The sequence below is a fragment of the Dipodomys ordii genome, unplaced genomic scaffold (genome assembly GCF_000151885.1).
Source record: "Dipodomys ordii isolate 6190 unplaced genomic scaffold, Dord_2.0 Scaffold11, whole genome shotgun sequence".
NCBI classification, from domain to species: Eukaryota; Metazoa; Chordata; class Mammalia; order Rodentia; family Heteromyidae; genus Dipodomys; species Dipodomys ordii.
In genome coordinates this window covers 293,851-319,898 of record NW_012267227.1, presented here as the reverse complement: position 1 = coordinate 319,898, position 26,048 = coordinate 293,851, and the positions used below count along the sequence as shown (strand labels likewise).

Below are 26,048 nucleotides of genomic sequence, written 5' to 3'. Positions count from 1 at the left end.
TAGTGCTCTACCACTTGAGCCACAGCACCACTTCTGGCTTTTTCTGCTTATGTGGTACTGAGGAATTGAACCCAGGGCCTCATGCATGCAAGGCAAGAGCTCTACCACTGAGCCACCTTTCCAGCCCTATTTTTATTAATTTTTTTAAATGAAGAAGGCATGGTTAAGAGATGTGACATACCCAGTGCTAGAGCAGGTTTGAAAATACAGAATTTATGTTCTTCTATCCTTACTGTTAGCCCAATGAAAGCCTGTGTTTTTTCACTATCTCTATTCATATCTTTCTCATCCACCTCTGCAAATTCCTAACTGCAAACTTTTTTGGTATTACCATAATTAAATTTGAAATGACTTGCATTCATATAATAGTTATGATACCTGTAATATGTATTCCTTACAATTTTGGCTTTTTCAAGTACAGTATTTAGTTTTGTTGTAGAAAAATATTAGACATTATATAACATTATACCACATGTAAAAGGTCCCAAGATTTCTTTTTTCTTTTTTCTTTTTGGGGCCTGAACTCTCGGCCTGGGCGCTGTCCCTCAGCTCTTCAGCTCAAGGCTAGTGCTCTACCACTTGAGCCACAGCACCACTTCTGGCTTTTTTCTTTTGTTTATGTGGTGCTGAGGAATGGAACCCAGAGCCTCATTAATGCAAGACAAGCACTCTACCACTGAGCCACCTTCCCAGCCCCCCAAGATTTCTTAAGAGGTGATTTTCATCTAAAAAGATAATCATCTGGCTCATGCAATCAAATTTAGATTTCATGTGTGAATCAGTTTTTCATTTTTAGATTTCAGGATAGACATAAGTGGGGCAACTTTTAATTTTGTCATGTAGACAAATTGAGAAAATAAATAAATTAATAAAGTGCTTATTACCTGTATTTAGTAACAAAGAAAAATAGTGATAGTAATCAAAAAAGTTAAATAGTAGGCAGAGCATAATCTCAAAACAATGATACCCATTTCGTTAAAGTATTAGTTTTATATAAAACCCATGACATTATTACATTTTCTTACTTTGCTGTGGATGGATTAAGACTTTTTTTTTTAGTGGATTGACACTGGATTGGCTAATGGGGTACAGTTTTATTTTCTCATTAATTCACCATCAAAATTTATAGGTGGGAACCCAATTTCCCTGTCCTCAAATTTTAACTTACTTAAGGTAGAGCTGTGCTTTTTTGATACTGAGTATTTTTGGCCAGATTTGGAGTGCAAATGAAACTATCTCTGAGAGAAAAGGTATTTTAAAGTCATTTACAATTTAAATAGATTTCCTTTTTTCCTTTCTCATTGTATGCCATCACATACCTTTTGTTTAGTAGGCTCTCAGTCATTTAAAAAGTAAGGAGCAGTTTATAAAGAGCACAGGCAAGATTGGTCAGCTGTCACTTGATTTTGTCTTTGATTTCTATAGCTGGAAATCCTTTTGGGGGCTAGTTCTGTCATAGAGAACCACTATATCTAATTTTGCAATCGATTTTTGGTTGATAGACCTCACGACTGGCAGCCTATTACTCATTTACATTGGTCTTTATTTCGTTAGGTTTATTTGACGCTGAAAAAGTTTTGATTCCAGGATTTGATATAATAACTGAGGGAAGATACTGATGGAGGGCCACATTTTTATCATAAAAACAAGATAAAATAGCTTAGATTTTCATGAGAAATTCAATATATTTGAAGTCACTCTGTAAGTTTTTAAAAAGCTTTATAGGGGCAAGCCAAAGTACAAGTATTTTTACCATTAGTCCTTTGATAATTCTTTTCATTGATTTAGTTAAGAACTAAACCTCAGATAAGGCTTTATAGGAATTAAAAAATGCAACATCTGAGTTGAAACAGAATTCTTCTCTCCATGTATGCAAGCATTTTCTGCTGGCTTTTAGCCAACATAAGTGTAAGTTTTTATCAGTAATTTAAACAGATTTTTGTATTAGGCTTGAAAATGTTGCCTTTTTAATTGAAAACTTATCAATTATTTAAATGTCTAGCAGCCTGAGGGTGTTAATTTTATGAGTGCTATAATAATGGGATTCAGTAGTTTTTGATACATGTGACACAGAGAATATCATATTATGGTAAGGATTTTCAAGACTGTTGTGTGCTGTTTTAAATAATAACCAACATATTAAACCAAAGTCTGTTGTCACACATTAGTACCATTTTATGTAAGTTATTTAGAAGTTGTGTTCTTTTCTTCATTCAATATATTTTTAAGAGATAATGAGAAGAAAACAAAGCTATAATAAATTGTCTTTTAAGAAAATGTAAAGCAATTTGGTCTCCAAGGAGATATTTAATGTATTGAAGGAATTCAGCAGCCAAGTGTTATTACAGCACCATTGTGATAGCTCTCTGTGTTTTGTTATGAGTTTGTGTTAATCAACAATCTGTTTTTATAGGGTACTTTCTGGTAAGTTATGTTGTAAGACTATTCCACTTCTGGGATCATGGCTTTTCCTCTGACACTATTGCATCTTTTTAATTCCTCCATAAAGTATTTTTTAATTAGAATTTGAAATGCTTTATTAGGAAAAAAATAACACACAACCTACATATTCTGAAAACTAAATACCTGATCATTGCCAATTATTTAAAGAACCTTGTTGAATATTCCCTCAATATAGTTGAAAATGTTCGTGTGTGTGCGCGCGCACGCACATATGTGTGCGTGCTTGTTTCTGCTTTCGTTTTCTAGAAAGATCAACGATAGTATGCTGCTTTTCTCCTTCCATCTTTTCTATTTGTTGTGTGGTAGGATTGTTGAGGTTCATTTGTAGGAAGGGTTATATTAGTGATGATCTTTCATTGAGGAACTTAGTTGTATATTGTGCAAGTATTGGTACCTGAATTCAACCTATCCCAGCTTTTTGTTACCAATTGAGCCACAGCTTCACTTTCTTAAGGACTTTCCTGCCCATACTGACTTTGAACCACTATTCTAAGATCTCAGCCATCAGGATAGCTAGGATTACAGTTATGAGCCACCAGCGCTCAGCTATATTGTGCTTTTGTAAGTGGACTCATATTTGTTCCCTTTGTCTAGTAGAGGATTTCTTATACCTGATTCTCTTGATACTGAGAGGCTTGTATGAGTGGAGCATGGTATCAAGAAGAATAATCGTTTTCATTTTCCTCTTTCTCTCCCTTTGTACTATCTTTCCACATTTCCAAAAGAGTATGGGATGGGTTTTACTGTAATGCTTCTCATTATTGCAAGGGCCTTGTGTTTTAATGGACTGTAGGTATTCCCCTTGGTATACTTGACCATAGTGTACCTTGTTAGACATTGGGCACCATGAGGGAAAAGTACTTTCTGACCTCTGGAACACCCTGTAAATTGGGCTGTGATTAGCTTTATCCTAGCATGCATAACTTGGAGATAGCTTCTAAAAATCAGTTATTCCAGTTGGAAGAGAACCTTAAAGCTCTTGCCTACCTCTTTCATTTTACATTAAGCCCAAAAGAACTGGATTAATAAATGAGTTGAAAGTCACATGGCTAATCAATGGGAAGGCCTACTCCAGGCTCCTAATCCATTCCTGCCTATTTTATTTTTTTCAATACTGAGGTTTGAACTCAAGGCCTGTGTATGCTAGGCAGTCACTGTCACTTGAGCCATACCCTCAGTCCTTTTTTACTTTGGTTTATTTTTTCTGATAGATCTCACATTTGTCCAAGTCAGCTTCTGATCTTCCTACCACCTCTTCCCCGGTAGCTGAGATTACAGATGTGTACCACCGCACCTAGCTTGTTCTGTAAGATGAGGTCTCATTAAATTTTTGTTTGGCCTTAGATGGCCTTAAAGGGCAATCTTCCAGTCTTCACTTCAAATAGGTAGGTTTATAGGCTACCTGCTTTTTTATTTAATTATAAAAGACAATGCTTTTCACTAAAATGACAGTGTACCTGAGCTTATATAGTGAAAAATACACTATAGGCCTCTACAGTTAAAAAAAACTTAACCTAGTTTTACTTCAGATTGTTACCTATTTAGAAATTGAATATTTAACAACCCTGGGTCTTGGCTAACAAACAGTCTTAGTCTTTCTTTTTTTTTTTTTTTTGATGCTAGATTGGGATTTGAACTAAGGGTCTGGGCCCTGTCCTTTATCTTTTTCACTTAAGGCTAACAGTCTGTTACTTGAGCCACAGCCCCACTTCTGGCTTTTTGGTGATTAAAGATAAGAATCTCACAGACTTTCCTGCCCAGGCCGGCTTTGAACCACAATCCTTTGATCTCAGTCTCCCAAGTAGCTTGGATTACAGGCAGGAGCCACCAGCACCCACCAGTTGTTTGGAACATTTTAATGCTTTGGAACGATAAAAAAAAAATGTAGTGTCTTATGTAGCTACTGTTGTTAAAATATCTTGAGGCCATGTTTGATATCAAAGAGGGGAAAGCTACTCAAATTTGCATCAACAATGGATTTACCATGCAGTTTTTGGAAACAGGAAAAATATCAGCAGACCCCAACCTCAGTGGCATCAGAAACCTCTGGAGACTGCTGCAGCAGGAATTTTGAGTCACCACTATTTTTTCATTGATGTGGGTGGCTCTGCTCCCAGTACAGCTCCATCTCTGTGGATGGTTCAGGGTAGTCTTTTCATAAGGGAATTTCCCATTTGGCTTACTGTCTGCCTGGCCTGATGATCCCATTTTATTTAATTGGTCGTTTTAAGTAAGGAGTTTAAATTTCTGCTTTAGAAAGATAGCAGAATTACTACATCCTATAAGTCAGGTCGAAGATCAGTGAGGACACCACCCTGGCAAATGTTGGTGAGGACTCTAAAACTAAGAGGACCCCATAGGTTTTAGATCAATTGCTGCATATAAATTTGAACGCCTGCTGCCAATGTACATTACCTTCAGAGTAGCCAAATTGAATCTCATCTGCTATTGACTCTCTCAACTTGTTCGAGTACCATCTGGAGCTTTCTAAAATCCTTTATGGTTTTACTATCCAAAGTAAATAGTGCCATCATTAAATTTAGCCATCTTGCTGTCATTTTCACTTCCAGATCATTAATAAATACATCTCTCCAATAGTATTAGCCTGTAAACAGGCCCCAGAGTTGTTCCCTACTGACCTTTTCACTGGGAGATACTCAGTGTGTTTTCCCTCTCATCATCTGGTCATTCCAGGACCACATGGGTCCTTGGTCTGGAGTCAAGTTAAAGAAGAGCTTGTATACTTGGGAGTGCCCTCAAGACAGTGCCTTGAGGTATGAGGGAGCTGGGGACCTGAAGTCAGGTATGGAAGGGCAACTAATAATTGGTATACAAAATAGACTGACTCCATGTATTACTGTTGACTACTGTGGCAGTTAGGTGTATTAGGAGAGGTTGATCTCACAGAGTAAATGACTCAGTGTGAAATAATGTGAAATAATTGAGTGAAAAATCTAAGTAAGGATACATCTGAGTACTGTGATATGTTGTAGCCATTTAACATAGTTCAGATGAAGGGTGGGTGTTTCATGGGAAAACTGCAGATAGTTAGATAGTTTATTGATTATTGTTGTAATTATGAACTACGAACTACTAATGAGGTATGCCCTTGGTACAGGCCAAAAAGGAAATTGAAATTTTTGTCATTAGTAGAAAAAAACCAGCTGGGTGCTGGTGGCTCATGCCTGTAATCCTAGCTACTCAGGAGGCTGAGATCTGAGGATGACAGTTCAAAGCCAGCCCAGGCAGGAAAGCCTGTGAGACTCTTATCTCCAATTAACCACCAGAAAACTGGAAATGGAGCTGTGGGTCAAGTGATAGAGTGTTCACCTAGAGCTGAAGAGCTCAGGGATAGTGCTCAGGCCCAGAGTTCAAAACCCACGTCTGACCAAAAACAAAACAATAACAACAACAAAAAAAAACCCAGCCTGTATATTCCCTTGAAATGAAATATCATACTGAATCTTAATAAGGGGGCCTGAAGTGTCCTTTGTGGGGAAGTTAGGAAATTGGGCCAGTGAGAGTAGTTGCTGTGTTTGTGTTGGTGCCTCCCTGAGATCACTGTGGTGCACCTGCTCTGTGCCAGCCAGCCACCATGCAGCTGTGGTTTCTGCAGATTTTGGAGGCACAGCCCTTTTTGGAAATCTGAAGATAGTTGTTTACTCTTTTCCAAAAGAACATAAGGCAGCATTGCACATTTGACTTCAGGAGCCTCCAGGATCTCCCATAGTCCCTGTAGATAGATTCTAGGTAAATGCCTCTGCTTGTTTGATAAAGCCTTGCTTTGGATGAGCTTCGGGAAGAGAAACATTTTTTAACACTGTAGTGCTGCAGGGTCAAGGAAGGGATACTGACAGTCTATCAATCAATTAGTTAAACTCTGTCTCTCTGGTCCAGCATTTCTTTGATCCTCTTCAGTGATTTCTGTGGCCCTGTTGTTAAGTTAGGACCATTTTCTCCTGGGTTACTCTGGCTTGGAGATGGGAGATTCATAGCACTATTCCTTTTTAAGATTTTTTTCTAGCCCTTTATAGAAAGCTTTCCATATGCCACCTCAGTTTGATCTGAAAATCTTAGTAAGGTGAGGCAGAAAGAATGGCATGCCTTTCTCTAGGCCACACAGCTAGTGACTAGAGAGCTGGAGTCTGAGAGCACTCATCTGTACAGCCAGTTTCCCACAGCAAATGTGTTCTAGATAGTGGTGTTCTGGCCAAGTGCTGTGCTGGTGGTGATGCAGTAAGCATATAGCTCATAACTGAGATGAGGATGAGACCAGAAAAAAACTCTTATTACCAGACAGGGATGAGTTAGGCCATCTGCAGAAGCATTTTGTGTTCTTCGAGAGCAAAGGAACACTCACACCAGCTTTAGGGACAGAGGATCACACCAGCTTTAGGGACAGAGGAGGCTTCCTAAAGAGAGTGATATTCCTGTGGAGTAAATAGGGAGAGGGACTGGGAAGGGTCTTCTGGGCAGATGGAAAGGCTTAGAGGTAGAAAGAGTCAGGAGGGGGCTGCTTGTGATTCGGCCTGCATGGACACTGGAGGTGGGTGGTGGAGACAGGCAGCCAGGTCATTGAGAGGCTTAATTTGAGAGGGTGTAGGGGAAGGGATGGGAGGGTATTAATAACACAGCACTTGTCTCTGTAGGGTGACTTGGGAGAGAAAGTTTCAAAGCACAGAAGCTTCAGGTACTGTTTCATGTGAAAGGCAGTGGTGGCCACAGGCTGGTGAGAGGTAGGCAGATTTGGGAAGTAGGAGAGTAACCGGTGACAGGATGTGTGGAGGAAGGAAGAAGAAATGATGAGGGCCACTTTCATATTTCTGGTTTGGCAATAGACATGGTATTTAGTGGGATGGCCATCCCAGGGGCAGAACACGGGCTTGGGGTGGAACAATGGGGTGGGGGTGGGGGTCGAGGCAGAGAATTCACTTTCGGACCTGTTGCATTGGAGGAGGCCCTGGACAATCAATTGGATATGTTGAGAATCTTAGGAGAGAAATCTGGGCTGGAAGTAAAGGTTTGTGATTCATCAGCTCCTAATTAGTCTCAATGACTCCTCTGGTAATTGAAACCTTTGAAGTGGTGGAAGTAACTTAAGGAGAGTGTATAATGAGAGTACAAGTTGGTAAGAACCACAGGGAGCTTTATCACTTAAGAGCTAGGCAAAGGGCCACACCCAGAATCCCAGTGCAGTGGTTGGAGATATTGCTAGAGGTCGCAAGCACAGATGATTTTAGGTGCATCCTATGCCAGGGGATGTGGCTGAGCCCTACTAGTGCTCTCCTCCAGCTAAGTTGTCTACCCAGAAGCCTCATTCACTTAAATGCATAAGGGATGAGAACTAGAAGCTCACCTGTCTTTTAACTCTTAACCAGTTAGTCTATACTTTACATTTTGAGTGCACAGGCCTGAATGAAAGGAGTATATTATTTTGTGCACTGATAACCCACTTGCTTCATCCACATAGACATGTACAGAGCCTAACACACACATTCAATGAGCAAGGGCTCTCTCATTCTCTTTGTCTCTCTCTTGCTTTTTCTTCTCCTCCTTCCCCCAGGGAACTTAGCCTTGTAAAATTAAACTGTGCTGTTTTGGAACTTAGGTTTTTTTTTATATGGCACATTTTCATGCAGAAAAAATTGAATTATTGATTGAATTGTGCTGTTAGAAGTAGGTTCATAATAAATAGGTTACTGGTTGATAAACTTGCAAACAGAACAAAGCCAAAAATTGTACTTGTTACCCCCTGTTGAATCTGGCCTTCTGTTTCAAATTAATTAGATTTTTGGACAACTGTGCTGAACTTTGTCACATCCTTATTAAAATTATTTAAGGATTTTGAAAAACATCTCAGAGGGACTCTGAAACTAATCAGAGTTTGGTACTGGAAATTGCATTAACAATCGTAAACCTGATTAATCTTTTACCCAGTTACCTTATTGATTATTGCTGCAATTACTACAAATAACAGATCATGCAAAGAATAGCAGTGAAACACATATTTTTTAACTGCTGTTCATATATTTAGTGTTAACACCTTTGCTATATGTTTAATATATAATTTTTGTATTGTTAAATACTGCAGCACTCCAAAGCTAGAAAGTTTCATGCTAAATATGGTCTCAGTATTAGGAGATTCACTTCTTTGTTTTTCAAATAATGTGGCATTTCAGTTTACAAACTGCCTCTCACTGGTTCTGTTCTTGCAGTTTAAGCTTTGGGCTTCAGAGTGATGTATATAATAAGGTAGCTTTCCCCTCCCCCCCCACTTATGAGAAATTAGTGTTCAGTCAGGTTAAATGACTTCCTGAAGGCTCCCCAGATTAATGAGAGGCAGATTCAGGATGCAACCCCATTTTAACAACAACTATTTATTAAATACTTACTATGTACAGACATTTGTGATAGGGATAAAATAATTTGTGATAGGAGTAAAATAAAGACCAAGACAGACTTATAGAAGTTAAGCCAAAAGAGTTATTACTGTTGGTTATTTTCTTTTTTTGTCCAACTCATGTTAAAATATCTTTATACATAAGGTGTAGAGGTTTAGGTAGTTCCAGATACTCAGGAAACAGAGATTGATAGAATTCTGATTTGAGGACAACATGGGCAAAAAGTTAATAAGACTCCATCTCAATTCACAAGCTGGTTGTGCTGGTACATGTATGTGATATTAGGTATACAGGAAGTATAGGTAGAAGATTGTGGTCTAAGATAGGTCCTGGGGGGGAAAGAAAGATTTTTTTTTTTGATGTTCATGCTTATTTGTCTTTTGTTTTTGTCTAGTGACATTCCCTCTTTGTCATCACAGATTATAGAACAAATTTCGAGATAGTTCTTCCCCCCTCCCTCCTCTGGTCCTGGGGCCTGAACTCAGGGCCTGGACACTGTCTCTGAGCTTCTCTGTACTCAATGCTAGAGCTCTACCATTTGAGCCACAGTGCTACTGCCAGTTTTTTCTGAGTAGTTTACTGGAGATAAGAGTCTCATGGACTTTCCTGCCTGGACTGGTTTTGAACTGGTCAATCCTTAGATCTGTCTTCTACATAGCTAGGATTACTGGTGTGAGCTACCAGTGCTTGGCCAAGAGAATTCTTTTAAAAGAAGAATATAATAATAAAAAGACACCGAGGATCAAGATCTAAAAGCAGCTCGCTTTGCAGTTCATTAATTTCTTCCCCATATGAGGTTTAGAGCAGTCCTCTGAGTAGATCCTGTCTTCCTTTAGAGCTGAACTGGGTAAAGTGGGTGCCTTGGCTAAAAGCTTTGCTGGGCCCACGTGCTATAAGACAGAAGATGTCTAGTGGTGAATCACCTGTGACCGAGCCCTTGGACTCTTCTGTTTTGTTCTTCTTCCTGGGCAGCATAGTCAAAGTGGCTCAGAAGTACTACTCTGCCAGGAGATACCATCCATGCCTTGGGGAATGCTGCCTGTGCAGTAGCCTGAGTGCTGAAGCCTGGGGGCCTAGTGATAGTGACTGGCCTCTTTAGCTTGTTCCTCAGAGAACAGTGTGTACCTTAGCCCTTCCATGAGGGTTTGGTTACTGCCCTGATGGTGCCTATTTGTTAGTGAATTACTTTGCTTGTGGAACCCAAGATTTGCTGTTAATATGAACACAGATCAAGCCTATTATATCAGCAGGAGAAAGCACACTTGGAGTTGGGAGAGTTATGTAAAAGAAAAAGCCTAACTAATTGCTTTAGAGAAACTGGTAAGTGGCATACTAAAATGTCATCAGAATAATCATGGTACAAAGAGATGTATATAGATTATTAATTCTCACAGTGATCACAGGCATATGTATACTTTGCCAGTTGATTCAGCACAAACCTACAGTAAAAAGGAAATGGTTTTTATTTATTTTGTGAAGTAAATAAATAAAGCTGGAAAACAGATCAATATCATGCATGTAAGGTTTTATAGTAGGAAAAAAAATGTATTGCCCCTGTTCTGACCCTTTGCATTTGAGGTTTGTTTTCAAACTTGACCCCAAGCACCCACTTCAGACAACTCTATAATTAATTTGTTAGATAAAGCATAAGGATATTTTGTCTTGATTTCTAGGACTATGATGAAGTAGTAGCTGAAATTACTAACCTATTGTACATAGCAGTTAATTAAAGAAAAGCATTAACTATAGGAGAACACCACTGCGGCTGTTGTCTTGTATCAGTATAAAAAGGCAGTAATTTTTCTGACAGCCACTGATTGGAAAGTTGCTTGCAGCCTTCCAGAAGCAAGGGGTACATGCTGTGGATCAATAACCGGCAAATTTCCCATTAAAAAGAATACCTGAGCAATGTTTCAAATAGCCACTGGCATCTACACTTTCCACAGAAACCTCAAATACTTGTGTGCTGAGGACAAGTCATTTTCGGACAATTTTTCCAGACTACTTGTTAACAGTTATTGCTGTCCCAAAAGGTTGACGGCCTACATGATTGATACTTCATTTACTTGTCATCGCTGTTTGAATAATGGCAAGAGCTGTATTTCTGTGGTTCTGAGGAAGAACCTTCAGAAAGGTGCTGCTTTATTCTAGAGCGTGGTTTGCAGATGTTTATGCTGTGTATGTGTATTAAAGTTTTTGGTTCCATTGTAGAGGAGGCTTTCCTTCACTCTGAAAGCCTTTGGAGAAGAGTAGATTTATATCTGCCCATAGCTATCAAAAGTTTACCTGTACTGTATTTGTCTTTAATACAAAAAGCTTTAGATTTGTTAACTTGTGATTCCTGATATGATGAAGAATTTTATAGCTTCCTTTTATTTTTAAGGGGAAAATGAACATAAAAGCAAAAGGAAGGGTATGTGTCTTCTGGAAAAGAGACATTTTTTAGAATATCAGCAAAATATGATAGTCAAGGAGGATTTTCCTGGGAATGTGGTGTTCAAGTAGTATGTATGTGTTTTAAAGATTAAAACAGCAAAGATGAGAGAGGAGTTCTGCTCTTTGACAGCCCTTAAGACACAAAAATCAATGGTTTATACTGTTGATGTTTTTCTATAATGAGCATTTTTTTTCTTTTTAGTGGTACTAGAGTTTGAACTCAGGGCCTTGAGCTTGCCGGGCAGGCAGTCTGACACCTGAACCATGTCCTATTGTGCATTGATTATGTTAAAATAGGGCCTCAGTTTTTGTGTGGGTTCACCCCTGGGCTATAATCCTCCTATTTTATACTTTCCACTCTAGGTGGGATGACAGGCCCTCACCGCTATGCCTACTTTCTTTCATTGAGATAGAGTCTTGTAAACTTTCTTGTCCAGGCTGGCTTGGAATCTTAGATCTTCCATTCTTTGCCTCGTGTGTAGGTGGATGACAAATGTATGTCGCTGTCCAGTTACTGGTTGAAATTACAGGTATGAACCATTGTACCCAGCTAGTATTTTCTTGTCAGTATTAAAAACAGTGACCACACTGGACTGGCACAGTGATAGAGCACTATTTGTGAGACTCTGAGTTTGATCCCCAGCCCGACAAAAGAAACAAAACAACAAAAGGAAAGAAAAGCAGTTGCAGCACAGAAGCTATTTTACTATGCTCACCAATTAGCACACTAGGAAAGAGGATGTAGAATACAGTGTAGCCTGTTTAGTGTTTTGTATTTGTAAAAGACAATGAAAGCTTTTTTTGAAGGGGAGGGGTCAGACTGGAGCTTGAACTCACTGGCATTATGCTCATTCACAGCAGGTACTTTGCCACTTGATCTACATTTCCAGTCTGACTTTTGCTGGTAATTGGAGATGGTGTCTTGTGGACTTTTCTGCCTAGTCTGGCTTCAAAGATCCTCTAGGTCTTAGCCTCCTGAGTAGCTAGGATTACAAGAGCCACAGGCAATTTTAATAATGTGTGTGTGTGTGCGCGCGCGCGTGCGCGTGTGTGCGCATGTGTGCGCGTGTGTGCGTGTGTGTGTGTGTGATACTACCTCTTGAGCCACAGCTCCACTTCCAGCTTTTTGGTGGTTAATTAGAAATAGGGTCTCATAAACTCTTCTGCCCAGGTTGGCTTTGAGCTTTTGTGATTTCAGCCATCTGTGTAGCTAGGATCACAGATGTGAGCTACTGGTGCCTGACAATAATGTAGTCTTAATACTTTTAAGGAAAACTGGTAGCACGGAGGACAACAGTATTCTGGATGCTCAGTCCTGAATGTGTTCACTGTAGTCATTTTGATGTGCAAATAGGGGGGGAGTATTCTCAAGGCTGGTATATGTGCAATTTACAAAAGTCCTATAAATTAAACAACCCGTAAGTGTCTGTTCCAGTATTCATACATTACTGAGTAATTTCTATAATCTCTTTGCAGTATTATTCCACAGTAATGGAACAGCAAGTGAATGGACAGCTAATAGAGCCACTGCAGATATTTCCAAGAGGTAATGTCGAAGAAATTCTAATCAACAATGATTATTTCAGTAAACGGTTTCATCAACAGTTATGTTTTCCAAAGGTTTAAATGCACATAACATGATGCTTAGCTCTTAATTTGAAAAAACAAAAGAAGTATTCATTATCGTGGGGATTGCAGGCTATATTATAGTTATAGTAGATAAAATATCTAATTTACTTGAGTAAATTAAGCTAACTAGGTTGTTTTTGTTTTTGAAGTACATACTTATATTTGCTGAAAGAACTCTTTAGGGGTCCACATGCTTTCTAAACCAAGGCAAATGAATGACTTGAATTCTAGATATTTATGAATTGTGGCTTGGGATGATGACCATCACTACTGAGGAGAACCTTTCACCTTGCACAGAGGGGTTTCAGGAGAGAACTTTGGGTAGATAGTTGATGCTTCATGTTTGGGGAAGTATTTTCTAAATAATGAAATACCTTCTTAAGTGGAAATTTGATTGTTAAGTCTCCAACATTATGAGCTGATGAAGGTGAGTTTCAGTGAACTACCTGGTACAAGATTTTTCCCCCTTATAGTTTTGGAAGTATTAGTCTTGTATCAAATATAATTGCTCAGATGTATATAAATGTCTCCTTAAAACTTGAATAATGGGGAAAAAGAACAGTTTAATTATATATATATATCTTTAATCCATTGTACATCACCCCATTTGAAATTCATGTTTTCTAAGTAAGGGAATAGGTAAGGAAATTCTGTAAGTAACTCTTCTAGAAATAACTTAATTGAGATAATTAAAAGTTAAACTTACCTTCCTTAACTAATACTGTACAAATAATCATGGTATGAGTTTTCCAATTAAACATTCTAGACTTTCATTACCTATAACTCTGAAATTTGAATGGCTCAATTAACCGGTAGGCTCTTCCTTGCAATGATAAAATCTCCAAAGGCACCTGGCTTAGCCAGCGTCTAAAATCTGGGTTCAGGAGTAATACTGTTCTTCTGGTGTTTGCATAGGAAGCAGAATTGGGGTGCTTACTACATTTTTAATAACTTATCAAAGTAAAATAGAGCCATTTAAGATCAATAGTATCTGAAAGAAATATAATTAATACAAAATCTGTTTCACTTGAAAACTAAACAAAAAAAGAAGGATAGAAAAGAGTGAAAGGAAGACAGAGAAAGAGAAAGAGAGAGCCTTTTCTATGTTATTAGGTTACTAGCAAGGATGCAGATTATTTTTAATGTTTTCAGTGAATGGAGAATTTGGGAAAAGTTCAAAATAATTTTTCTATTAAGGAACAGTTGAAATATCTGGAAATTTTCCTTAATTGCTTCAGAGGTCTGGTAAAGTGAGCATATGTACAATAGTACAGTATCCTGGAGGATTCTAGTTCCAAGGCTGGGTTTGGGACATTTCTTTTCTTGTTTTTTTTTTTGAATGAAATGCTTCTCTTCATCTGAAGTTTTTCTAAGTTGAGGTTGCTTTTTTCCATTGTGTGCGCAGTCCTCCAGTTTCATTGTCTACACTTTCATTTCCATTCTCAGACATTAGCTCTATTCATCATCGACATTACTGTTTGCTATCATTTCTTTCAATATGCCTCTGAGGTATGATTGTTTCTGTTTTTAAAAACCCTCCCTCCCTCCCTCTCTCCCTCCCTTCCTCCCTTCCTCCCTTCCTTCCTTCCTTGTCATGGGGCTTGAATTCTGGGCCTGGGCACTGTCCCTGTGCTCTTCAGCTCAAGGTCAGTGCTTTACCACTTGAGCCACATCACCACTTCCGGTTTTCTGGTGGTTTATTGGATATACGAGTCTCATGGACTTTCTTGCCTAGGTTGGCTTTGAACTGGGATCCTCAGATCTCAGCCTCCTGAGTAGCTAAGATTACAGGTGTGAGCCACTGGCACCCAGCTTTGTTTTTTAAATCTCTCTCTCTCTCTCTCTCTCTCTCTCTCTCTTTCTCTCTCTATTTCGGTGCTGGTCCTGGGGTTTGAATTTAGGGCCCACTCTCATGCTGTCTCTGGGTTTTTTGGCTCAAGGTTTACATTATACTATTTGAGCCATAGCTTCACTTCTAGCCTTTTGGGTAGTTAATTGGAGCTGTCTCATGGACTTTGCTGCATAGTCTGGCTTTGAACTGCTGTCCTCAAATCTAAGCCTCTTGAGTAGCTGGGATTATAGGCGTGATCCACCAGTGCCTGGCTGATTGTTTCTCTTTTATGGGTAAAATTGTTGAGGCTCAGAAAGACGAGATAACTTCAAAGTCAGACAGCTTCTGTGAGTGGTAATATACCCTTTGAGTAAGAATTTTGTTTAAATTGTAATTTGCTTTCAATGGAAAGGCATTTAAGTTAAAATATTAGAAGAACATTCAGGAGGATAGTTTGGAAGGTTTGATGGAAGGTTGGGAGGAGACTAGGTGTTTGAGAGAACTGTAAAGTAGAAGATACTAGATATTACTGAAATAAAACTTTCTAGGCTTAATATATTAGTCTTTTCAAGCCAAATTTTCAATTTCCAAACATGAAAGTTCAGTCTTCTTATCTCTGGAGTTTTTGTGTATTGTAATACAATTCTTTTGTTTTTTGTTTTGTCTTTGTTCAGAGGTGTTAGATATCAATAAGTATGAAACTTGACTAAGCTCACTTTGAGCCTGAGGATCAATGAAAATACTGGGGTTTTTGAATGTTGTTTAGATTTCCAGTCATAAAAATTTGAGAAAGCAATTATGGAAGGAACAGTGTTGAGGTTAGGTAAGATAAATACCTGTAATCTTCAGTGGAAACATTCTCAGTCATTGTCTTAGGAAGTACTGATAGTCCCCCAAAGACCAGGCATCAAATGTATGTGATGGTTGTTTTGTTCAAAGAGTTAATTTCCATCTTAAGGAAAGAAGATGTGTAGTCATAATTTTAATGTGCTTTAGCACGATAAGTAAAACCCTTTTAGTTGTGTTTAGATGCATTTTCTAGGAAAACAAGATAATAAATTTGAGTTTACTTGAAATATACAAAATGAAAGCAATTCATGCCTTGTAATTATTACCCATATATTTTTATTAAACAGCTCTATTTCTTTTCAGAAACAGAAAAATACATGTACATCTGAGAGAGGAGCAAAATAAAATTCAAATTAATCTGTCCTCAAACAGTCAATCAAAATTGACAATCCTTTAACATACAATTTGTAGAGCACTATAGTTTTCAAATGAAAGTAGTCTATCACATGGGCAGGAAGCTTTTGTATTTTTAACATTTGACTATGAAGAAGCATTTGTTGAACTGGAAAAAAACAAATCTGTAACTCAAGATTGTATTAAGAAATTAATATTTTTCTTGGTACTACTTTATACTAAATATTGGCAGATTTCAAAGATCTGTGAGAAATTTAATGGAATTACATGTCTGTATCTTAATAAATTTGACTGTTTATAACTATACACAGTAATATTCTAACTTAAACATTTTGTTTAGAGTCCCTAGTGATCTTTTTTGGTGTTAAAACAAAAAATCCTTCCACTTCCTCTCCCAAACAAAACAAATCCCCCCAAACCTTGCTATTTTGAAAGTAGTTTAACTCACAGCAGATATACAATGTAATAGAGTGAGGAAAGATTGCTGAAATTAGAATTATGAAAGGAATCTAATCATTTTAGCTCAGTTAACTTGATTTTTATATATTTTACAGAGAAATTGGAATTGATATGAAGTGGTGTCAGAAAGCTCTTTGCATTTATAAATGCTCACTCCTGCAAGTTAAAACCCTGGTTCATAATTCCCACTTTGGGTCTTGGGAGCCACTTTTCAATCATTTCTCTCTGCTAATTTTGGTGTCACCCTCATTTCTTTTTAAACGATTCATTTTGAGCAAATTTGTAAATGGCCCTGATGTGTTCTACAATTTAGTCAATTACTGTTTCAGCCTGCAAGCCTCCTGGGGAACGGAACATACATGGCCTGAAGGTATGAATTTCAATAATTGTTTCAGTAAAGTTAGATGGATTTGTAATGCTGTGTTCCACTTATTGAAATGTCAAATAAAACTGCACTTTCTCAAGCCCTGACAAGCGATCTCCCCCCTCCCCCCCTCCCGCTTTTTTAAATGGGAGGAGGAGGGGGCTGTTTATCTGTAGCATTTACTTACTGGGGTTTAGATGCTGTATCTTTAATTATTTGGAATTGCTTTAGTGGTCAGTTTCTTTAGGGTGATCTTGGGTACTAGTGCCAAGAAGATTTATTAGAGGGAGAGAGTAGACTTCATTTCAGTGATTAAGCACATAAGCAAAGCACAGAGAACCTCATCTTCTCCTTTTGACATGTTTGTACTGGAAACATGTCTTGTTAATGTCTCTTCATTGTTCTATGCATTTTGAGTTCTGGATTTCTGCTTAAGGCTTCAAAGATGAAAGTAAGTCTGTTTTAGTAGGCTCAAGTATTTTATAATTAATTACTTGGATCTCATATTCTAGTGAATAAAAAACAGCCTACAATGTTTGGTTTTAGAGCTGGAAGGATGATACCTTGAGGTTTTCTGCTAACCCCTAGATATATTCTTAGTATACTTTCATGAACCTATCATATTTACATGTGTTTTGGATAGTAAATTGGATTTTTCCTTTATTTGTCTTTCATTTTTCAGTGCTGTTAAATTATTTAAATGATAACAGAAATAGAGGGTTATATAATGTACAGATTGTACAGCCCCTAACCTATATATTGAATAGACTCCAACTGTGGGTCTGTCTAGGAATAAGCTAATTAACCTTTCCAGTGAAATGAGAAATCTGTGGCAAATTATAGGTTAATTAGAACTGTGTCCTCAGAACATGAGACTGATCAAGATTCTTTCTTTCCTTATAGGTGAATACCCGGGCTGGACCCTCCCAGCACACTAGCCCAGCAGTCTCAGATTCACTTCCAAACAGTAGGTGAGAGTGATTGAGGGGTGATCTCTGTGATTATCTACAAGATACAAGTAGGATGGAGAAGAGGCTTGTGGGATGACAACTCTTTCCTGTAAGAACAAGAAATGTGTTGGAAGGCTAAGATTGGCAGGATCTCTGTTCCAAGCCAGCCTTGGGAAGAAAAGTCTGTGAGACCACATTTCCATGGAAGAAATGGGGCATGATGGTTTATATACACACATGATATTCTAGCTACAGTGAGCAGTGTAAGTAGGAAGATAGCAGTCCAGAGTGAGCCCATGCAGGAATTGAGATCCTATTTATTAACTTATTTATTGTTGGTACTGAGTTTGAATTCAGGGTCTTATTCTTACAAATCAGGCACTGTACTAAATGAACCATAGTCCCAGCCCATTTTTAGTTTCATTTTTCAGATAGGGTTTTGGTTGGTTTTCCCTTCCTTTCTTCCTACTTTCCTTCCTTCCCTCCCTCCCTTCTTCCCTCTCCCTCCTACCCCCTCTTCCTTTTTTGCCAGGGTTCTTGGACAACAATCCTGTAACCTTCCTCTCCTGAATAGCTGGAATTACAAGTGTGTGCTACCACCTCTGGCTCCTGATAATTTTATTATGGTGTCAGTGTGTCTACCCACCAGCTTCCTGATGTGAACACATATCTCTTAAGCAACTTATTTTATCATAGAGTATAGTTAACTAGTTATTTACCAGTGGATCATTTGCCTGTACTCATGCAGGGAAATATTTCTGTTCTCCACAGAGAGGTTGACCCAGCTGAGCTTCGTAGCTTCTTTCTCCATTCTGTCTGGACATGTGAGCTACACACAGCCTTGCAGGCCTGGTTTCTCTCAGCAACAGGAATCAGGGTGTTTCATTATTACCACTTCTTCCAGAAAAGGTGTTAGCCGCAAAGACTGATTGTGAGTCTGAGGAAAAACAAGGTCTTCCCTAGTGTTTTAGGTCAAGTTTCATCATGATCTAAAAAGCCATATGTAGTTGAAAATTGGCAAGATAGAGAATCAAGATAATGTCTCAGTTCTGCCACATTCATTTCAATAACGTGGGAATTAGCTTGATTATTAAAAATTATTCATATATATTCATGGAGTTCAGAAGTTCAGAGACTGCCTGGTAAGCTGGAGGTTTGCATTTTCACTTAGGTATAACAGATTCCCAATAGTAATAATACTAGTGATTCTTGTAGAGAATGTGAGTTGAATCACATACAAGTGATGTTCTGTGCTCTAGGCTGATAACTAATCAACAGGTATTGATTCTGACTACATCTTACTCATTAAGTGCTGTCCTGTGTACTAGGAATACAATGTGGTCCTCCTTACCTGCTGAACCTCACCATCTGGTGTGTTTGTGTGTGTGTATGTGTGTGTGTGTGTGTGTGTGTGTGTAGTATGTACACATACATGTGTGTATATATATGTATGTATATATGTATTTAGGCACACATATAGGTATATGCCTATACATATACATATATATATACACATATACATATATATATATATATATATGTAGACCATTGATATCCATAAGTGTATGGTTCCAAAAAGACTACTGTTAAGATCTATGCTTAGGATGCGTAAAGTACTGTCCTGCAGATACTTGATGTAGTCTTCCCATACTACTGCTTAACTTCCTATGAAGACAGATTCGCCACCTTTCAACACATCTAAAATTTTCACTAATTTATCACTTAAATTAAGCACATTACTTGCCCTTTTTTGGTGTGTGAAGATTAGTATAACCTTTACCTTGCTTTTGGGGCACCATTTGTTTTTGTGGGTGGCAAATTTTCACAACGTTAAGTGCAAGAAAACACTCAGCAAATCATACAGGGATTTAAACACTGTCTGATTTAAGCATAATGTTACCTGATGATAACATGGGACTGAGAGCTTCTCTCCATCAACTGAGTAATGTAATGCATGTGCAGGAATTTTGTTTTTGAAATTTATTTTGATTTTTAAAACCTTAGTGTTTTTTGACTACATTGAACAAAACCATGTGAGATACATTTGCAAATTATATGAGCTTACTGTACACAAATTATATCTTACAATTAAAGTGAAGGGAGCAAGTGGCTGGGAAGAGAAAGACCATCAGATAGGAATGTGCTTAGATTTAAATGGGTACCCCATGTGATATTTGCATCTATACCTGAAGGATAGGATGACCCAGCTATGTCAAGAAACAGAAGGAGCTGGGCACTGGTGGCTCATTCCTGTAATCCTAGCTACTCAGGAGGCTGAGATCTGAGGATCACAGTTCAAAGCCAGCCTTGGCAGGAAAGTCTGTGAGACTCTTATCTTTCAGAAAACTGGAAGCGGTGCTGTGGCTCAAGTGATAGAGCACTAGCTTTGAGCTGAAGAGCTGAGGGACAGTGCCCAGGCCCAGGTCCAGAGTTCAAGCCCCTCGATTGACCAAAAAAAAAAAAAGAGAGAGAGAGAGAAGTGAAAAAAAAAAAGAGATAGAGGAAGTGCTAAGAGAAAGCCATGAGGTGACAAAGGAGCTTAGCATATTTGCATAGGCCAGCTTGACTGGAGCACAGGAAGAGTACTGGGCACAAGTTGCATGGGAGGGAAAGAATGGGAAGAACAGCTAAAGTGGTAGGAGACAAAGATGCAGATCACATGTCCTTGAAGATCCAGCAATGTTTGGCCTTTCCTCTTGGCAACAGAATTTTGTGGCAGTCCAGGGTTCTTAGCAGGATTTTCAACAAGTACCGATGGGCAACAAGTATAGGAACTCATATTGGCCAAGACAAGCTTCTTTTGTTTTTGTGCAACTGTATGTTATGAAGATCTTTTTTTTTAGGAGACACAAAACAAAATATACTTGTAACTTTTAGCATGTTAAAAACAATCACATTGAAAAAAGTCAGAGATGACATAAGAAAATAGTGTGTGTGTGTATATTATATATATATATATATATATACAGTATTTATCACTGTTGATATCTATTTGAAACAGCTCTATTTGAAGATCTTTTTTTGCATGCTGGAATTTGTCTCTCTTTAGCACCTACTCAAGATTGTTTTTTCCTTCACAATATGACTTCATTTTTTTCAGCTGCTAGCACTTTTAGCATAGACATATCTCCTCCTTTACTTCCTGACTCAACAAATTTTCCCCATCCATTCCTTTGTAAACTGATAAGCTACTTGTCAACCTTTGCTGCCTCCTAGACCTTCCACAGCCATACATGTTCATTCTACCTTCTGAGGAGCCCTGCATCTGTCCATATGGAGCATCTGTTTGCTGCACAGGTGCGCCAGGCCTTCCAGGTCATTGCCCGGCCTCCTGGTAGCTTCTTCCAGCAGCCTTGCCTATTGTTCTCCCTTCCCCACTGTAGTTGGAGTGATATTGCCATCTTTTCCTTGAGGTAGCCTAACATTTCTAGGAAGTTCATTCAGCTCCCAGTTTTGGAGAAAAAAAGTCTAGATGGCTTGGCACAGGCTTTATGAGGGTTCTCCATTGTCTGCTTGTCCTGAGGGTGGATTGTAATGTGGGGGAGCATATGTAGGGAATAGTGATAACATCTTGGTTTGGTACAGGACTCAAGAAAGAGACTGTTTCCACGATTCCTTCTGTGAGCATACCTCTAGGCTGACCTAAATATGTGCTCCTACATGTCAGATTTTTAAAGATCTTCCCCTTAATAGTGTCACACATTGGCCATTGGGAATAAATTAACTCCAAACCATAGAATAATGCACAGTTTTGAGACCTTTCCTGTTGTTTGTGTCTTCAGATGAAGTACAACCTCCATGGATGGTGAGACCTCTGTTCCCTTTCATGTACAACTGTCTGCGTACTCCAGCTTTGCTGATGAACATTTGTGCCCTGAATAGGTCTGTGTTCTCCCACTATTGAGCTGTCACCTTTTTTCATCCCCTCCTTCACTTCAAGTCTGGCTAAGCTTAAGCTTGGGCATATTTGTGGACCATGTATCTTCTGAACACTGTCCCTGATTACTACTCACCTCCAGGTCTATACCAGATCCCCTTCTCCTTCCTATGAATTCTTGCCATCTCCCCTTGTTTGTTCGTTTGTTTGTTGCTTGCTTGCTTGCTTGATTGCTTTCTGTTGGTTGTGGGACTTGAACTCTGGGCCTGAGTACTGTCCCTCTGCTTTTCAGGACCAGCATTCTACCACTTGAGCTACAGCACCACTTCCAGTTTTTTGGTGGTTTAATGGAGATAAGAGTCTCACTTTCCTGCCTAGGCTGGCTTTGAACCTTGATCCTCAGATCTCAGCCTTCTGAGTAGCTAGGATTATAGGCGTGAGCTACTGGTGCCAACCTCTTGTTTCCTTTTATTGAAGCAGTGAGCAAATGTGTGCAAGCACCTCTTTCTCTCCATAGCTTCAGCGAGCTTTATGGACAGTGACTATATTGCCAAAATTCCAAGTCCTGGCATGGTTCACAACAAACACATAGGAGATAATTAGTCATGTTTAAATACATTCCCTTTAAATCTCACCATTGGATTCAATTCTCTTAGCTTTACTGACATGTACTTTTCATTCTATGGAAATCTCAGTTACTTTCTTCATGTGTCATTCCTTAAACTTGTATGACATTTAAAATTTAAAATGCTTTAAAAGTAATTTTTGAGGCTGGGCATGGTGGTACAAGCCTGTAATCCCAGCTACATGGGAGGTGGGAGTAGGACTGTTGTTGTTTGAGGCAAGCTAGCTTAAAGTTAGGAGATCCTATCTGAAAAAAGGTGAAAGCAAAAAGAGTTGCTTGGTGCATGGTTCAGGTGGAGAGTGCTTGCCTATAAGGATAAGCCCCTGTGTTCAGTCTCTAATACTGTAACAAAAATTTTAAAAAAAGTTTCAGTGGTTACTATGATCACATAGATACGTGAAATTTTGAATAAACCAAATCACAAAGAAATTTCCAAGGTACTTTTTTTATTTTCTTGCTTTTTTTTGTGTACATGTACTAATGCTTGAACTCAAACTCATGGCCTGTCCCTTTTTGTTCAAGGCTGGTGCTCTACTTGAGCCACAGCTCCATTTCTGGCTTCTTGGTGTTAATTGGAGATAAGAGTCTTATAGAATTTTCTGCCTGGGCTGACTTTAAACTGCAATTTTCAGACCTTAGCCTTATTGCTCTATCACTGAAATACACCCTCAACCCCTACTCCTATAGTTGTTGTTTTACCAGTTGGTAAAATGATATAATGAATGAAGTCAGTTTTTTCAATGGTTACCCTGGAAGCATGAGTTCTTTGCCTTAGGTGCGTGACTATTTACTGAACTGACTAATACTAGGCTGTAATTATGGAATTCAAGTCCGCTGCCTAAGCAGGGCCTTTCTGGAGCAACTTGGCTTTCTTCTTCTGTAAAATTAGGATGATTAAACTTTCCATCTACTTATCTCTGGAGTTAGTAAGATTGATGAAGCTGTATTAAGGGAATCACATTTCGTTCTTGGTTGAAAGGCATTTTGTAAATGCAATGAATCAAAATGTTATTATTTCAAATTTATGATAGAATGGAATAACTGTGAGGAACATTGCCTAGGCTTTGTTTATTTGTGTCTATACATAATTGGAACTATCAAATTGGGAGTTGTTCATGGGAATGTTTCTCAAAATAAAGGTGTGTGTGTGTGTGTGTGTGTATGTGTATGCCTGTAAGAGATAGACTGATTCTCAGCAAAGTCTGGCTCTTAGTTCTCTCTATAAGTTAAGGACAATGACTACATATACCCTAACAGGATAAATTAGGGTACTAACTAAATAGTACTTAGCACAGTGCTTGTCATTGGCCATCATTTAATAAATGACACCTGTTGTTAGCATTGTGCTAACTATACTGATTTTTAGGCAGTTTTTATGTCTTGGTATGTGTTGCAGCTTTAGTTCTATTCTACAAGTATTCATAACTGTCCCTTTAGTGTATAGGGTTACTTGGCTTGGGAGAACTTTACTAGTCTAGAATCTTTAGGTGAGGTCTTGTAAAATGTAGACAACTGGGGACTGAGGTGCCATAATTTACACTGGACATAGAATTTTAATTTTAGCAAGGAATTATTATAACTTGAAACCAGAATATAGTAAACTTGAACTGAAATTTTCCTCAGTGTAATGTATTAGAAGTGCTAAATGGAATGCATGTTTATTTCATATTAGGCTCTGATACCTTTTTCTTTCTGATGTGTTGCCTCTACTGCTGTCATGGTATAACTACCACAGCAACTGCCATTACTTGAACACTTAGCGCATGCCAAGTCATTGGTCTACACAGGTCGATGGCTGAGAGAAGGGAATAGATTATATTGAAGACAGAGAGAGATGTGGGCAGTGTTCTCAGGGAGCTCCCAGCCTTGTGGGGGAGGGTACATTGAGAAGAAATATATCTATACTGACTGATAACTAACAGAAGAGAGAGAATTCATCTGGTAGGCCAGTAGAGTATAAGCTATTATGTTTAAAGATAGAGTGAACATGCACTAAATTTCAAGGAGAATGCCAGAGGGAGGTATAGTTTTATTCCTCCCCTACTAGCTTTCAACTAAGTTCATCCGTGTAAGTTTTTTTGGTTGTTGTTGGTTGGTCATCGAGCTTGAACTCAGGGCCTAGGTGCTGTCCCTGAGCCCTTTTGCTCAAGGCTAGCACTCTACAACTTTGAGCCACAGCTCCATTTCTGGTTTACTGGTGGTTAATTTTTGATAGGAGTCTCACAGACTTTACTGCCCAGGCTGGCTTTGAATCATGATCCTCAGATCTCAGCCTCCTGAGTAGCTAGTATTACAGGCATGAGCCACTGGTGTTCAGCCTCCACATAAATATTTGTATAGTATATTAGCTTTCCATTACTGTAACAAATACCTGATATAATCAACTTCCAAAGAGGGAAGATTTCATTCTATAGTTGACCCATTGCTGTTGGCTCATTGTTGTTACAGTATGTTATGGTGGAAGCTTGCTCACCTCATGGTGAATTGGGAAGCAGAACGAGAAAAAGAGAGGGGGAAGGAGAATGGAAAGGAGTGAGGGAGGCAGGGGGGAGAGGTGGAGTATCCTAAGAAAGCATGGCCCAGTGAACTTAACTCTACCACTGGGTCCCATCTTTCAAAGTTTCTACCACCTCCTAATACCCCCAATCTGGGAACCAAGCTCTTAAAACACCCTTGGGGTACGCTCAAGGTCCAAATTGTGGTACACAGCCATATATGATCTGCTACATGTGCAAAGAACATTATAATATTTGTGAAATAACACATTTAAAAATGTGGTCACAGTGACAAGACATAGTGCTGTTTTATAACGATTCATTTTCCCTGTTGCTTTTGTAAAGTTGCAATTTTCCTCATTTTATAAAAAGATAATTGAAGTTCAGAGAGGATAAGTAATTTTTCCTTGATCACATAGCTTTTGAGAACCAGGCTGTATTTTCATCATACGTTGCTTCCCACATAGTTGAATTGTTATTCTTAACGGCAAGAATTGATACTATTTTATCTTTTGATGTTCTGTGATCTGTTGACTATGAATATTCGGAGAGTTTATTTGTTAAATACTTTGTGCTGAGCACACAAGAGTTTCCATCCATATAAAGTTGCCACTGAAAAGCTACCCAAAGGTAGCAAAATGAATGGCCAAAATAGTCACGACAGTAGCCCATAAAGTGACTGCAGGCTTCTTTATTGCTGTAAATTACTAATGGTGTTTCATTTTCCTCATTGATACCTTTAGCATTGAGTTTAAAAGCAGAACACATTTTCCACAGGAAGAAGGAGTATAATTCATGACTATCTAAAAGCAAGGGTCTATATTTATATGAGATTTTCAGTGATGTTCAGAGATGAAGGTGATCTTACCACTAAACTTTTCTTTCTTTTTCAGCCTAAAGAAGTCATCTGCTGAACTGAAAAAAATCTTAGCTAATGGTCAGGTAGGTAATATTGTATATTAAGATTTTCACATAGTAATTTACTACTGTCCAGTTATTTTTAATCCATAAACTTGTTAAACAATGAAGAGCCTGTGAATTTCTTCCTGTCATAAATGAATAACCTGGCTTAATTTGATTGGCAGAACAATTTACAGCACATTTTTCAAACTGTGTTAATGGGTTTCACTCCCAGCAGATTGAAGTTCTGTGCACACACCCTGCTGCCATCTCAGTTTAAAAAAAGTTAATCAGTTCTGAACAAGTGTGTCAACCCATGGGTTGTTGAACTTGCCCTGCATTCTTTCATTATCTTTGAGGATAAAAGGAAAAACTGCTACTTTCTTACCTTAGCTCTTTCTTTTGTCTTGAAACG

The 26,048-nt window shown here is 38.5% G+C and overlaps 1 protein-coding gene across 1 annotated transcript in view; it reads left to right on the top strand.

Annotated features, from left to right (window-relative positions):
• Window positions 1-26,048, top strand: part of Map2k5 (mitogen-activated protein kinase kinase 5) — a 264,967-nt gene that overhangs the window by 24,548 nt on the left and 214,371 nt on the right. The window contains exons 3-7 of the mRNA XM_013009900.1: window positions 2,414-2,424; window positions 12,777-12,846; window positions 16,752-16,792; window positions 17,690-17,757; window positions 25,627-25,675. Coding sequence (XP_012865354.1) covers window positions 2,414-2,424; window positions 12,777-12,846; window positions 16,752-16,792; window positions 17,690-17,757; window positions 25,627-25,675 — 239 coding nt within the window. The remainder of the gene's footprint in view (window positions 1-2,413; window positions 2,425-12,776; window positions 12,847-16,751; window positions 16,793-17,689; window positions 17,758-25,626; window positions 25,676-26,048) is intronic.